At 40.7% G+C, this 16,122-nt stretch overlaps 2 protein-coding genes across 2 annotated transcripts in view; one reads left to right on the top strand and one right to left on the bottom strand.

Moving 5' to 3' along the window:
* Nucleotides 1-8,499, top strand: part of cbl (Cbl proto-oncogene, E3 ubiquitin protein ligase) — a 60,719-nt gene extending 52,220 nt beyond the window's left edge. The window contains exons 10-16 of the mRNA XM_037678151.1: nucleotides 156-287; nucleotides 438-857; nucleotides 2,707-2,795; nucleotides 2,929-3,123; nucleotides 3,227-3,312; nucleotides 3,460-3,702; nucleotides 8,201-8,499. Coding sequence (XP_037534079.1) covers nucleotides 156-287; nucleotides 438-857; nucleotides 2,707-2,795; nucleotides 2,929-3,123; nucleotides 3,227-3,312; nucleotides 3,460-3,702; nucleotides 8,201-8,499 — 1,464 coding nt within the window. The remainder of the gene's footprint in view (nucleotides 1-155; nucleotides 288-437; nucleotides 858-2,706; nucleotides 2,796-2,928; nucleotides 3,124-3,226; nucleotides 3,313-3,459; nucleotides 3,703-8,200) is intronic.
* A 6,038-nt stretch (nucleotides 8,500-14,537) lies between these two features.
* Nucleotides 14,538-16,122, bottom strand: part of LOC119411218 (cell surface glycoprotein MUC18) — a 57,522-nt gene continuing 55,937 nt past the window's right edge. The window contains exons 16-17 of the mRNA XM_037678150.1: nucleotides 15,114-15,225; nucleotides 14,538-15,002 (exon numbers count right to left, since the gene is read on the bottom strand). Of these exons, the coding sequence (XP_037534078.1) occupies nucleotides 15,000-15,002; nucleotides 15,114-15,225 (115 nt within the window). The 3' untranslated portion in view covers nucleotides 14,538-14,999. The remainder of the gene's footprint in view (nucleotides 15,003-15,113; nucleotides 15,226-16,122) is intronic.

The raw sequence follows: 16,122 nt of genomic DNA, 5'->3' as shown, positions 1-16,122 counted from the left end.
TAAAACTGTGACAAAAGAGAAGGCAGATAATTAAGCATGAAAACATAATTGGACACAAGTTGTGGGAAATATATATTTTTTGTCATAGAAATTGGGATATAGAGAAAACCTGTTTGCTTAAGTTTTGATCAGAGGTCTGTGTTTGACTGATACAGGTGGAGCGCCCCCCGTCACCCATGTCCATGCCTCCTCAGTCATCTTTTCCCCCAGTACCTCCCAGACTTGACTTGTTACCACACAGGCCTGCGAACCCCCCTGGTGCCTCCAGTCCAGGCGTCAGCAGTAAGGTAACTGAATGCCACTTCATTTGTGATGTTAGTGTTTTGATGCGTCACTGTTTTCTTTATAGATCATAAACAAATGATCGTTTTCTGTGTATTGTGCCGGTAAAATATGCTGATAAAAAAATTCCCTTTGTCTCCGTTTTATTCGTCCAGACTCCATCTCACCACAAAGACAAGCCTCTTCCTCTTCCTCCTGCACTGCGGGATCTCCCCCCTCCTCCTCCTCCAGACAGACCCCACACGGTCGGGCCAGCCCCTGATGCCCGGTTGCAAAGGCGACCCTTACCCAGCACTCCAGGGGAGCCCCCACGAGACAAGCTCCCTCCCACACCCCCAAACCGTCCAGTAGCTGACTGGAACTCCAGGCCTGTTCCCAAGGCCCCCACCTCCTCTTCTTCCTCATCCTCATCATCCTCTTCATCCACACAAGTCTCCAGTCTGGGAGGGGACATTCGAGCAGGTGTCAGGGAACTATCCAACAGACACTCCCTCCCCTTGGCACTGCCTTCTGCTCTGGACACCCGCTCAGACTCTCAGAAGAACAACAGCTCCGTCAGTCTGGACCACCAGCTGGTCAGAACCACCTCCACACATCACACTAAACATGGTTTCACTTCCAGTCCAGCGCTGCTGAGATGAATGAAAACTGTTCACACAAGTCCTCAAATACCTCAGATGTTATTTTTATAGGTGCTGTCAGACACGTCTGAACACAGTGTTGTAAAACTGCAGAAACAAACAGTTTTCATTTCTAAACTCATAGAACTGATCTTTGCATTAAAAAATATTTTTAATAATTCTTAAAGTTGAGAATAAAGAAATATACAGTTTTCAAAACAAAATATCTGTTAATGGTGTTGTTTACACATTCAAACTAAACTAGTTTTTCCAGACATAACAATTTATTTGTATATTTTACTTGATAAATTATATGTTCTTTTGTTAAAAATTAACCAGCTAAATCTACAGAGTAAACATTTTTTAATTGATTTGGTTAGAATCAGTTCCAACCATTGGCTGCTTTAGGTTTAAAAAGCTTAGAACTTAAAAAGTTTTCTTACTTTGTTTTGCTACTACAGTTGTTCTTGTATTTTGTTTAGTTTTTTATGGATCTTTATTTCCTTAGCTTTGTGTTCAACAGGTGAAATTTTGCTCTGTTGGGTTGAAGGTTTATCCACTCAAAGTTGGGGAAAAATCTGCTTCTTTACCATTAAAGCTCCTGTGTTGCTTTTTGTAGGTTTTATTTTATATTTTTTTATTTTTTGCTGTTGTTCTGGGAAGTTCTGCAAAATCAGCAGCTCAGATGTGTTGACAAAATACTTTTCTACACTTTAGAAATCTGGAGCTTCTTCTGTCTTCAGTGATGTCAGTAACACTGTTGACTGCATGAGACTGTATTCTCATGTTTTACACATACTGAACACATTAGACTGTTAGCCATTCAAAACGGTCTTCAGGTTGTTTTCTGGTTTTAGGTTGATCTTATTTCATGCGTCCAAATATTTCACACCCAGCTCCTAAAGATGGATTTTAATGTATAATCTGGTCATTGACGCATCATCTTTGTGAAGATTGTTGTTAAAAAGTAGTTTTTCTTTAGCGCAGTCTTGTGATCAGTCTGTATAGTCTGTGTAGACCTTTTAGCTTCTCCCTTCATTAGTTTTCATATTAGAGTGGAACAGACTTGGCTGCTCTTAGTTTCTAATGATCTCTGATGGTTTTGTTTTGCAATCCTAGGATGGTCTGTTGAGCTTTGCATTAAGAGCTCTTTTTGTCGGACGTTGTGCGCTCACAGTAAACGGCTTCCAAATATAAGTGCTGTACTTTTTCATTTGAGCAGGGAAACAACTTTTGGAGTCAACCCTGCAGTTAATTAGTTTTCATATGTTATGTAAATACGTAAGAGCTGCAAGTTTACGATTATTCCTGAAATATGGGTCTAAAAATTTTTTTTTTTTAATCAAAGCACAGTTTCTTTATTATTCACAGTGTAACTTTAAAAAGAGTTTTGATAAACCTGTTTTATTAACAAATGTCTAAATTACCATCAAGGTTCAAAACAAGAAAGTAGTTCTCCAACAAAATGTGCACCTCTTAAGTTCACTGCTCACCACATAATACCTTGATTAGTTTAGTCAAAAGTGAGTCACAACTTCTATAACCATTAACTTCTTTGGAAACTGGGTTTCTCCTATTCAAGTAAAAACTAAAAGTTCTTGCATTAATTAGTTAACTTTCCTGTTCTGGATATATATTTTTAATTAAAGTAACTAGAACTGACTGGCTGCTGCCACCAACTTCTCATGTTGATGTCAACAAGAATCTGAAAGAGCAGATGTTCTGAAATGCTAAACATTTTCTTTAATTATGTCAATATATAAATCTGAAGTTTCTAACATGTGAGTATTTCTTTGCTTCCCAGAACTTTGCTGCATTATTGGGTCCAGAATATGACAACCCCAAAGTGAAACCCTCCGCTTCAGCCAGCGCCATCTATTCACTGGCAAACAGGTACATTTAACTGGTCCTGTGATGACCTACTGATACTCTATTAACTCATCATCTCAAAGCAAGGCATTACTTTTAAGAGACATGTTTATGTTGATGTTTTGTAAATATCTGTGATATCTTGGTTTGCGCCCAGACCATCTCCAGTTTTGAGAGCAGTAGCCGGTGAAGAGCCATGTGACAGTGAGGAGGACTCCGAGTACATGATTCCCTCCTCTCGGCCCATCGTGGCACCACCCGTTGGAGAACCTTTACCGGCGCCAAGACCCTCACAGCCTCAGCCTCCGTCAGCACTCCAAGCACAAGCCCAACCCTCTGCACTCAACTCGCGGTATTTAAACACCCAATGACTCCACCTCCATCCAGCATATCAAGAAAATACAGAGGGGTTGTTTATCTGAGGTGTAACTTGTTGGTATTGTTGGTTGTTGTAGGCTGACACTAGCTGCTGAAGATGGACCTATAGGTTATGAAGCCATGTACAACATCCAGGCCCTGTCACAACAAGCCAGAGATTCAGGTATTTCTTTATTTTAATCCTGTGTTGCCTCCTTCAGAATGAATTTTGCTCTAACCAGTCAAAATGAATAATCTCAAGTTCTACCTCTGTGTTTCTGTATTAAGTTGATTTTGACGTGCCAACACATTATGCCTTTCATCCTTCCAGATTATTCAGAGCTGCCCCCTCTGGGGATGACAAACGGTCCCAGAGACCCTGCACCTGAGGACAAGGAGGAGGATGACGACGGCTACGACTTCCCAAAGTCCCTCCCTTTGCCCCCTGCACGACGAACACTCTCAGAAATGGGAGGCTCTTTATCATCTTCTTCCTCCTCATCATCATCATGCATGTCCTCCACAGCTGCTTTCAACCGCCTTTCCCTTGATGTAGATGCTGGAGCTGCACCATGTAGGTGTTCTTTTTTTTATTGTTATGGACTAACATTAGTAACGAGCTAGTCTGTCATGTTTATAAACGTACTGTATGTGCTGTTAGTAGCCGACGCCCCGGCGTCAGACACAAGTTGTGATTCTGTCTGTGCTGCTTTAAAAAAAAACTATGCACAAATTTAAAGTTTAGTGTTAGACTTTGTTCTTTATTTGTTAGGAACTGATTTTTGTAAAATGTTGGGTCCAACATATTGAAACAAAATGTTTAAAACTGTTAGTACATCAGTGATGTTAAAACTACAGATGCAACTTTTGTCAGGCTGGTGCACATCTACCTGCTGTATCATTTAAACTAAATACTTACTGCTTTGCTAAGAACTTCCTTATATGGTACATGTGTATGGTTGTGTGGACTGTAAGTAGCAGGTCAGTTGTACTTGAGAATAATTCATGACCACATCCTTTAGTCTTGCTATTTTTTATTACTGAATTAAAAAACGGTGTTAAAAATAAAACCATGGGTACATTTACATGGAACTGAATCACAGAATAGGCTGGAAGTGCCAGAATACCGCCTTTTTTTTATTCTTTCTTTCAATGTGCTGCTGCAATCTGGGTATCTGAACACGGATGGATGGATGGACAAGCAAAAAGTAAACAAATAAATAAAAGTACTCTAAAAACACTAGTAGGGGGAGTGGTGGTGCAGAGGTTGGAGAAGGTGGGCCTAGTTCTTGTAACCACTTCCTGGATCTCCTTTCAGAGGTTCATAAGTGGTTAAGTCACTGAGGAGTGTCATAACTTTCTCATGATAGTCTTTCTGGTTCAAAATCACTGTGCACCTTCCTTTGTCTGCTGGGAGGAGGATGTTCTTGTCCTTGCTGAGAGCGGTGAGTACCTCCCTCTCTTCTCTGCTGATGTTTGAAGGTGGTGGTTTGGTGTTGCTGAGGCAGGTTGGAACTGTTAATAAGTTGTTCTGCTTCAAACTCTGTAATTTTGTTGCTGTCAGCAGCAAACTGGTTGATCCACAACAAGAAGGTGATCTTTATAAGGGTGCATTCACACCAGCCCTGTTTAGTCCACTTTAATCGAACTCTAGCTTGTTTTCCTAGAAAGTCAGGTTTGTTTGGGGAGGTGTGAACGCGCCATCGAACTCTGTCACGGAACAAAAAGGTGAACTCTGGCCCGGGCTAAAACCTAGGTCTCGGTCCGGTAGAAGCGAACTCCAGCGCGGTTCGAGTGCAGTGTGAATGTAAACAGACCGAGCCCCGCCCCGCAGGACAAACAAACACGTATTTCTCTTACCTTATATGGAGCCGTCAGCTGCCTTGTGTGAAAAACAATATTCTCCATGGTCTTCTGTCTCATCTTCTGCTCATGCTAAGTCCATTTTTGAAAAATGACAAAATATAACTCCTAAAACTGCTAAAACTTGATGCCACTTCATTTTTGTTTTTATTTACAAAAGAAGAAGAAGTGTCTTCAGAGGTTTTTGTGTTGTTTCTTTCAGTAGTTCTTGGTGCAGCGCCCCCACAGGCGAGCGGGGGAATAGGTTGGTTCAACAGGTTGACTCGACTGCACAGTGCAGTGTGAATGCAAACTCACCAGCTCAAATGTAAACAAAAGGTCTTGAATATTGGTCCCGAACCGAGTCTACCGGACTATCTGGTGTGAAAACGACCTAAGACTGAGTTTGTTGCCGGGCCTCAGACTGAAGTTTTTTGGATAAAAGTCGAAAGGTTTCAACAAAGACGAATCCGTCCAGAGGATCTGACTCAACCTTGTTAGATTTATATACCTGGATTATTGAGCATCAGGACATTCGTAAGAAGCTACCAATATGAAAACACAGTTGTTCTATAAAGTTTAGTACAAATATTTGCCATCTATCATCTAAAATTATCCAACCTATAAGACTTGACTGTACATCTGGTTTTATATTGATTTTATTTTTTTTTCACATTTATTGTTCAGTTTTTGTTACTTTCTAAATGTTTCACAACTGACATTTTAGGGGTTGGTGTTAAAAAAAGTTTTATCTGGTACATTTAACTGGTTTAGACTGAGGATATACTTGTATTTCTTTTTCTTATTCCCTGAGATAGTTGCATGCCAGTGTTAAAATTAGAGCAGAATTAAAATAAATGTTTTTCATGCTGAGAACCATATCAGCTGTCTTGATACCAGTTATGAGAAAAATGGTTCCTGGAATCGGCCTTGAAAACTGCAGTTGGCACATTTCTAATTAGAACCATTATAGTTGAGGGTTTTGCTCTTGATGGGGGTTTGTTCTTGAGTATTTTACTGAAGTCTTTTAATTGATAAGAAGAGGAATGAGTACAAGACGTTTGCTGACATTTGAGCCTTTATAAAAACCTTGAAGTAACAGTTACAACACAGGAAGTAGCTGTTTGTTTATGTGATGAGAGCGATGTCCTCATGTCTGCATTGGGTTGACATTTATCAAAGATGATGATTGCTGCTGGGTGTGTTAGTGTTTTACTAAAGATCTCATTCTTTGCGTCTGAGAGCCAATTAAATCAGTCTGCATCAAGCTGACAAGCTCACAGCTCATAATTGGCTTCTTGCAGTGCTTTGTTAAATGTCACTACGGTGGGAAGCTGCGAGGTTTCACAGCACATGACAGGAAAAGACATGTGGCTTCCCTCGGGCCTAATTATAGTCATCAGTAGGCCTGTCGCGATGAACAATAAATCAATTAATCGCATGCAACAAAGTTCATGCTCAGTCATCCAGGTACCAAATCCAGTGATTCTCAGTTGGGTCATTTGGACGGTGTCTTTTTTTTTTTTTTTTTGTAAAGACATTTCACCCTCTATCCGGAGGGCTTCATCAGTCCAAGGAGTTCCAGTAATCTGTTTCCCCACCAAGCAGTAAACTCCTTCAGTGGACCAACCAGTTTGCTGGAGCCTAAGCCCCCAGTATACTCCCGCGTACGTCCAATGTCAATGTCAATTTATTTATATAGCACATAAAAACAACAAAAGCTGACCAAAGTGCTTTACAGTTAAGACAGATTAAAAAAATTATAAAAGAGTAAAAATGCATCTAGTGCCACTCAAAAACATAAGTTGACAATAAAAACAACACATAACAACAATAAAATCAGCTCAACTTGTTCTCAGACTCTGCGTGGATGAAATGCCAAGGAATACAGATGAGTCTTGAGCAAAGATTTAAAAGTCTCAACAGTCTGAGCGCTCTTTAAATTCTCAGGTAAACTGTTCCACAGTTTTGGAGCAGCAACCGCAAAAGCCCGATCACCTCTGGATTTAAGTTTGGATCTGGAGACATCTAAGAGGAACTGGTTGGTAGACCGGAGTGCTCTTACTGGAGTGTAGATGTTAATGAGATCACATAAATATGACGGGGCCAGACCTTTTAAGACTTTAAAAACAAGCAATAAAATCTTAAAATCAATTCGGAAGTGGACAGGAAGCCAGTGGAGCAGGACAGGGGTTGTGTTCATGTTTTTTAGTTGCTGTTAAAAGACGAGCTGCTGCGTTCTGGACAGATTGTAAACGATGCAAAGATGATATGTTTAAACCAACATACAATGAATTACAGTCGTCCAAACGAGATGTAATAAAAGCGTGAATTTTCGGATTTTTCAGGGTCTCTGAAAGGGAGACAAGACTTCACCTTGGCAATGAGTCTTAGCTGGAAGAAACTGGATTTAACAACTGTATTTATCTGTTTGTCTAATTTAAAAGCACTATCAAAAATAACTCCCAGATTCCTGACATTGGAGTGGCTGTATGAAGCCGTCCGTTCACGCGTACGTACGTGTGTACTGTACGCAGAGGGTTCCGACTTCATACTCGAGCGTACACCCTGAGCGGCTGCAGTCGGCTCCACAGACAAGGGGTGTTTATCTTCGGGACCTCGGTCTTGTCGAAGCTCCAAAATTCACGGTTGAAACCCGTGCCTTTGTCGAAAAAGTTGTTTTTCTCTGCAAAAAGAAGCTGAGAGCTTGTTTACGGATTTTTTTTATTTTTATTTAAAGCTTTGTATGACAAATGCTAAAGAGCTCAAACCACACCGAGCGTCCACCATTTTGAGAACCGCAACAAAAGTAAGGAGAGACAGCCCATGTCACGTCAAGAGGCCTCCCTCCCATTTTTCTTAAAGATACATGCTGCTCTCTCCCTCACTATCCATCCTTCGGTTCAAACAGTCTTATACTGTCATCCAGTGGTCAAAAAAGTTACTACATTCAAAAAATAACCAATGTCTTCTTAAATTTGACAATAATTGCTAATTATTGTCAAATTTCAAACAATATTATCGTTTATCGCAATAATTTCTGAGACAATTAATCGCCCAGCAAATTTTGTTATTTTGACAGGCCTAGTCATCGTCATGTTTCATATGTTATTTCCAGTAAAAGAAACAATCTCTCAGGGAGACCTTTTGTGAGTGTTTAAATGAAAATTAAAGGTAATTGTTTTAGTTTTTGAGCTAAACCTAAACACTTCCTCGTCTTATTTCCTCAGCCTCCTTGGAACTGGCAGAAGCAGCGCCAGAGAGACCTCCGAAGCCTCTGCCGAGACGGATCAACTCCGAGCGCCGACACAGCCCTGTCCCGCCCGTCCTCGCTCCCCCAAGCGCTGCTTCAACAGGAGAGGACGCCAACCCCCAGATCAGCAGTGAGATCGAGCACCTCATGAATCAGGGATACTCGTACCAGGACATCCAGAAAGCACTGGTGATCGCACAGAACAATATAGAAATGGCCAAGAACATCCTGCGCGAGTTCGTGTCCATCTCCTCCACCGCGCACATCCTCACATAACACATCGAGGGGGGGGCTTTGTCTCATGTCCGCTCTCGCCCTAGCTTGGCTCAGCCTGGTTTGGTTTAGGTTGGCACAAACCAACCCAGAGCATACGACACCAGGATCATCTCCGGTGTCGGCTCACACCCTTCGCCCCCCTCCCTCCCTCCCCTGTGAACTGGTAACTGGCTGTTACTCCAGTAAGCTCACAGTATCTGGGGCTCGGCGCCCTGCACTCCATGCGCTTTCAACTGCATTTGACCTTATTATTTTTTTTTTTTGACTGCTACTGCAGGCCTCTTCGGCTTCAGCTGCGTCTCCTCTGGACTGAACAAACAAATGCGTGTGTGCACGTGTGGCGCGCACGCAGCTCTGAACTTTCATAGGAATCCTGGGAAGGTTGATTATCTTTCATGTCGAAGCCTCTTGCTGAAAATGTAACCAACACCTCACAAATAGCACTAAAAGTGTATGTCTATATGAAAATTTAATATATAAGTAAATATATACTAAATGTGTGTAATATATACAGTACGTGCATATACAATATGTGAAAATATTTCAGCTTGAAGGTACAACTGAGTGAGTGAGTCAGATTACAGTCTCGTTCTGTCTGATGAAGGAAGTAAGAGTCGGGGTGTCTGCTCACCAGGATGTGTTGATCAGCGGCAGCAGCTTGAAAATCTGTGCAGCAGAGCTTGTTCATCATCAGGTCAGTGTCACATGACCTTTGATTAACAATATTTTGGTACTTTTTTATTTTTCAAACCTGCTTGTTTTGTTGTGTTTGTATTTCAGCGTAGCACGATGATGGTTTCAGGTCTGAGCTCATTTCTGACTGGTCGTGTGTGTGTTTCTCGTGTACGTGGGCATGCTTGTGTGTGTGTGTGTGCGCGCGCTTTGGACCTGCCCCATCCCCCCATTTAATAACATGAATGTTGAATTACAGTCGGCGTATTCACGTTCTGCGAACGTAGCGCTGCTCTATGTTCCAAAGGCCGGGCCTTGTGGAGCAGTGGGGCCTGGCAGATGTGCAGATGTGCAGATGTTGACGACCCTGCAGTGCCAGCTCAGTCTGGTGTTACGAAACAAACAAAAAAATTCATTGGTATACTTTGTTAATATATTATTGCTATATGTTCATGAACATTATTCTAATGAATTCAGAAGTGTTTTGCTGCTGCTACTCTTGTTAGTGCTAAACGATTAAGCCTTAAATGTACATTTGTGAATAGTGTTTTAAGTCATCTTGTTTCTTTAAAGTGACAGTATCATTTGTTCCTAATGTAGCATACTTGAAAAATAAAAGCAGCTCTCAAGCTGTCGACTCATTAGTGTTTAAACTTTTTATTTCATTTGTTTCTTTTTATAGAAAATTTGTAGTATGTAGCATGTCAGGTGCCATGGGTCAAAATAAAAACAGGTAAAAATCTGCTTCCTCGTTTTAGGATATGGTACGCCCTAAAGGGATAGTCTGGTGGTTTTTGAAGTGATGTTCTGTCAAACGAGTATCAACCTTTATGATTAACAAACTCCTTTTATGTAGTTGATCATGCTTATAAAACGACTTTCTCAAAAGTATGTAACTGTGAAGGAATGCTGCATTAGCTAAAATTAAACCTCTACACCTTTGCATACACTTAGTTTATCAGTTTATTTATTTTATTTTATTGCCAAACTATGTGTGGATGTCCTGAGGCTGCGTTGTTAAACGGTTGTTGTTCGGTTGAGAAAACGATGACAGACAAACCACGTCGTGCAAAAGTGTCCAGGTTTAATATCCTCTAATGGAGCGTTCTTTCACGTCCGTACAACTTGTATTTTTAGAGTTCTTTTATAAACGTGGGAAACGATATAAACAGGACTTGGTTTGACTAGTTTATCCTGGAGGATAACCTCTACTCTTTTCTTCTCCATACCTTTATGTTATTTTTTTACTTGTGTCATGGTTGGTAAGGTTCTGATAACCATCTGGCAGAACATCACAGAAACCGAAATAAGCACACCAGAATAAAACGAGGACTAATTTCAGAGACTTTTTATCCTTGCTGCTCTAAGCTCAGAGTAGAATATTTTAATGTTTAATAAGAAGAATTTTCAGGACCTTTAACTAGTTTTCAAACAGAATGTCTGGCCTAGATTAACTAAACTGAGGGGATAGATTTTGACAACGTCTTTGTTTTACCTCGACCCCTGGCCCCTGTGCGTCTCCGTACTATAACAGTGACAGAGCAAGTGAAATGCTTTGTGTTTAAAATAAATTCCCACACATCGATTTCCTTTCCCATCTGAAAGGGACTGTCTGCTGAGGCCTTTTTGTACCGTAGACTCATGGGTTAGCTGGCCCCACCCCAAAGTCTACAATAAAATCAGTGTTTGGGCCAACTGTAAATATATATTTAAAAAAAAAAAAAAAACCTAACTCAGGAAACATGTTTGTTTATTTAAAAAGAAAAAAGCGGGACGTTTAACCTACCTGTTGAAACCCAGAAGAGGCTCGTTGGCGCAGACAGCCGCTCCATCCGTCAGCTGTTCATCCATCCAGCTGGCATATAAAGCCAAAAAAGTATCTGCTTCAAATGGTGCACAACTTCTTTTTCACATTGTTGCACTTATTTTGTGTTATTTGTAGTGTTGGCGTGACTAGAACCAACTCTTTCCAGGTACTATGAGTGGAAAGGATGCATTTCTGCAAGCAGCTTTTAGGTACATGGTAACTTGAGCCTCTCAGTATATGAAGAATGTTTTTTATTTTTATAGTTTTAATGTTTTTGAGGGGGAGGGTGTCAGTCAGTCCCAGCTGATGCTGTTATCTCTGCGCTGTCTTGCCATCTTCTTAGTGCTTTTTTTGTTCCTAGTTGCCTTGAGACACTTTTTGAATGATGGATGAGGACAAACGGGGAGGTGTGCAAACCTCGATACTGTACCATTGTTTTGCTAATGTTTCAGAACAGCATGTCATTCTCGTATTATTAACCTTTAGTTTATATTTTTGCACACCATACCAAATCGTGCTTTGATACTGTCACTCTAAAGAAAAGCAAACTGTATAAAGTTGATACAAAACGGAGGGAAAACAGGTTGATTTCATGTTGCATTCCTGCAAATGTATGTTGTTCCAAAGTTTTTGTTTACTTTTTATATTTCTATGACCCGTGCCATATGTTAAGAGCTCCTCACTGAGGTCCTTACCATTTAATTTTATTTTTTTAGAGATTTAAAAAAAAAAGTTGATTTTTGGAAAGTGTTTGTAGATATTGATCTCTGAAGGGCAGATTGTGCCGTAATGTTCGCATGAATCTGTCCTCTGCCTCTTCAGCCACATTAGGCCTCATCTGTGAAACGTTTTCATGTCTGTTTGATCACTTTTATTTACCCCCCCCCCCCCCCCAAAAAAACCCTCAGAATCCGGCTCAGATCCTCTTATTCCCATTAAGCGTATTCTAGTTTTCTGCCAGCAGAGGGAGCTGTTGCTCTGTGTTGCTGCACTTAATTCTCCTCTGTAAAAGGCATTCTTTTTGTTGTTGGTTTTTAAAGCTCATATCATTTTGGAAGTATGCACATTGCTGTTAATAAAATGTAAACAAAAGCACCAGGTCTCATGTACGTTTATTAAACTTAAAACTTGGCATTACATTCAGCTAGTGCCTGCTCGTATTTGTGTCCTATTAGTTTAAACTGTCTACTCTGAATTTATTTGGGTTATTGGAGAAGATTAAAACTCGTCAAGGTACTCTTTCTGATCACGCGGAACTGGAGACGATTAATAACTTAAGGTAAAAAGTAAATCTTCACAAATCAAGTGAGCTGAACAGGAAAAGGGAAGTTTGAGATTGTCATACGTTTCCATACAGTGACAAAATGAGTTCTCTGCATTTCAACCATCACACCTGACGCACCCAGGTGGAGCAGTGGGCAGCTGTGTGGGCGCCCGGGGAGCAGCTGGGGATTGGGCGTCTTGCTCAGAGACGCCACGACAAGTGGGGATGGCTGGGAGTCGAGCCGTGACTCTGCTCCACCTCACCCCCCTACATACAGCTTCAACACGTCGGTCGTGTTTTTGTTTTAAAGATTAGAAAATAAGCAACTTGCTTTCCAATACATTATCATTACAATCAAAACCACCATGTGATTATATCACTGCGTGACCACCTTCAACTGATGCGTAACCCAATAAATCTGTAGCTTCTGTAGGAAACGAACTGATGAAGCTGACGGTTCAAAACTCATTCGGCTGTTTGAATGTGACACGAGGATTATTTATCCTCACATTTCTACAGACTGCCTTCATTAAGAAGTTATGAAAGAAAAGAATTGCTGGGATTGAAGCCGAGTCATTCACTGCACATAATCTTAAGTGCCTTAAATGTAGGAAACCCTGTTTCTGTGTTAGTTAAATATCTCATGAAGCATTGGTTGGGTTTCAAATTTGAGAAATATTCAGTGAACAAACATCTACAATTGATTAATTCTTGAGTCGCCCTGATTTAAGATGGCTGCCACAACCAACTGACCTCAAAAACACAATAAACGCTAAGATAAATAAAATAACGCTACATTTTGTCGAAGTGGCAGCTGATGATGATCGCCAGCACGTACTCTTAAGAGCTAACGGATTGCTCAAAATCTTCATTTAAAATTAATCTGTTAACCACTTGGATTCAACTGTTAGCAAAATATCTCATGACCCACTGGATGGATCTTGGATGAATCAACTTTTTGGAGTCAGTTCAATTCAAGATGGACGCCACAGTCAACTGACCCCAGAAAATACAAACTGGCTCTAATTGGTCAACTTTCACCACCATCTTATCTTACTGGGCTAAAAATTTAATTTGCTAGTAGCCAAGGCTCATTCTGTTCCTCTGAACCTGCTGGTTTCCTTAGGTAAATAATGTTCCTAATTAATTTTAATGTAAGTGAATGTTTCTGTTCAGCGCCCTGAGACGACTTCTGCTGTGACTTGGCGCTAAATAAATAAACTGAACTGAACTGATATTGTGCATAACCTTATTTTAGGATTCAACGTAAACTGATGTTGGTTGAAAACTCTGGCAGGAAAGGCTGGAGGCTTCAAACAATGATGGACCTTGAATCTATCCTGTGATTTTCATTACCTACTCAACAAGCTTTTGTGTGTCTCACAACTTTATTACGGTAATAAAATCTACACCAGAAATCCTAAAGAGAAGCCAAGAAGGGCTTTTTCCATCACATCCATTCATCATCTTCACCTGCTTTATTACACAAAACATTTTAAAAACACGTTAAGCTCCTAATTAAACGGTAAAATTGTGTTTCAATGTTGAGTTTATTTTGTGGGAGTTAAAAACAAACTAGAAACAAGTTCATTGGTAATTGCAGTATATTTTATAACTCCAAGGCTTTGAGCGGCATTTAAAACATCCTAAAACAGTTAACGCTTGTTAAAAACTGAAAGAAAGGAGCGTACGATGGCTCGATTGTCTTCAGACTAAGTGTTGAGTCAGTCATTCCCCCCTCAGTAGTCAGATACTGTGGAAAGTTGCAGGTCGAGGGGGATTCTGTAGCTCAAGTTTCAGTCGATATCGTGACTTCATTAAAACAGAAACGTGTCTTCGCCTCGCAACGCGGACGACTTCAGGCTGCGGTTCTGCTCTACCGTCATCCTTCATTTTAAAAACCTAAAAGAAGCTTTAAACACAATGAAGTACACCAAAATACAGTATCATAAAACAGCTGGTTTACATTAGAGAAACACAATACAACTGCATGAACAATTACCTAAAAAAAAATAAAAATAAACTGTGCACGGGAAATAAATACAAACCTTTAAACAACGCAAACTATAAAAACGAGTGTTAGATGGAGAGAAAAGAGGAGTAAATGTGAATTATTGGCGTTTGAATGACTTGCAGGTGTGTGGCTGAAGAGGTGAGGCGTCTCTGCAGCTAAACTTTCAGTGTGCAGACAGAAAAACAAATATTTAAAGTCCTTTTTCTTGCTCTTAGAGCTCCAAAACTAAAAAAAAAAAAAACACAATCTGGTCATTTTTTTTGTTGTTTTTTTAAGCTGTTATTTTAAATAAAGAAATATATATATAATATATACACACATAGATGATGATATATATATACACTAACTGAGCTTCTTCAGTGATTGCTTTTGCCTGAGGTGATGCAAATTCCTATATAAAAACAGTCTCTGTCAGCTTTGTGCTCTAAACTTTGTTCTCTGGACAATCAGCAGTTTATAAGGCGGTCAAAAGTTTGTCTTTGGTTTCGTAGGCGAAAGGCTTTTCAGCAGAGTTAAGTGACGGAGCTTGGAAAAAAAAATCACGTCTCATTAAACTTTGGAGAGGGTGTGAAGAACAGCAAGCAAAAGCTTCGGTTTTGAAGAACATCCGCGGTGATGAGAGCGGACGTGATTTCCCTGACGTGACTGGAGTTCAGGAGGTGGAGGCGTCTGGGCGTGCGAGGATCGGAAGCAGCTGTCGGTGCGTTTGCAGGCGCCTCCTCACTTCTGCACGGGCAGCTACTTTACTTCAGAGGGTGAACACAGACACAGAGATGGGTGTGAGAGCGGGGATGGGTGCAGGACACAATGATCAGATGTGCAGGAAATGGTTGCATCTGGCCTGAGATCAGCTCTACCTGCTCGCCCCGTGCTTGTTTTTCTCCGTTCACTCCGAGGAGAATGGCCTCCTCCGTGTTGTCGCTCTTCATCTCCACCACGATGTTATCTTTGCTGGATCTCTCCCTGGTGCTTGGGTAGGAGAGAAACGTGCACAAATAAGCACATGCTTCTAAACATGTTAAGCTTTTTATCATAGTAACTTGGTAAATACTTTTCCCATGTGTTTTAAATCCGTTGTATATATCTTCTAATATTTTGGGACAAAGATTGCTACTTGATTTGCTTTTAGGACTTTGAAAAATAAACATTATACAAAGATCCAACAGTGTTAAGTCAGGTCATCTGGATGGTTTCTTTGTGTTGAAACGTTTCATCTTTCATCCAAAGGACTTCATCAGTCCAAGGAGCCACAACAAACGCAGGGTGTTTTCACATCTGATAGTCCGGTAGACTCTGTTCGGTTGGGGACCAATATACAGAACACTTATTTACATTTTCAGCTGGAGGTTCACATTCACACTGTGCTGAGTCAATGAGTCAACCTGCCCCCCCCCCCCCCCCCCCTCGCCTGTAGTGGCGCTGCACCAAGAATTACTGAAGGAAACAACACAAAAAGAAGAAGACACTTCATCTTCTTCTTCTTCTGGAAATAAAAACAAAAACAGAATGCCGTCAAATTTGACCATTTTTAGGAGTTCTGTTTTGTCATTTTTCAACAATGGACTGAGCATGAGAGGAAGATGAGGCAGCAGACCATGGAGAATGTAGTTTTTCACACTTGGCAGCTCCATATGAGGTAAGAGAAATGTGCATTTGTTTGTCCTGCGCTGTACTCCTCTTCCTACTTTTGGAGCTATCTCCAGTCCACTTGCATTCACACGGCATTCGAACCGCGCTAGAGTTCACTTCAACTGGACTGAGATCTAGGTATTTAGGAAGACCAAACTTTGCTCTTTTGGTCCTCATCAGAGTTCGATTTCGCATTCACACCTCCACAAATGAACTTTTTAGACAAACGGACTACAG

The sequence above is a fragment of the Nematolebias whitei genome, chromosome 6, assembly GCF_014905685.2.
Source record: "Nematolebias whitei isolate Nwh7 chromosome 6, NemWhi1, whole genome shotgun sequence".
In the NCBI taxonomy this organism is placed as follows: Eukaryota; Metazoa; Chordata; class Actinopteri; order Cyprinodontiformes; family Rivulidae; genus Nematolebias; species Nematolebias whitei.
This window is presented reverse-complemented; position numbering and strand designations above follow the sequence as displayed.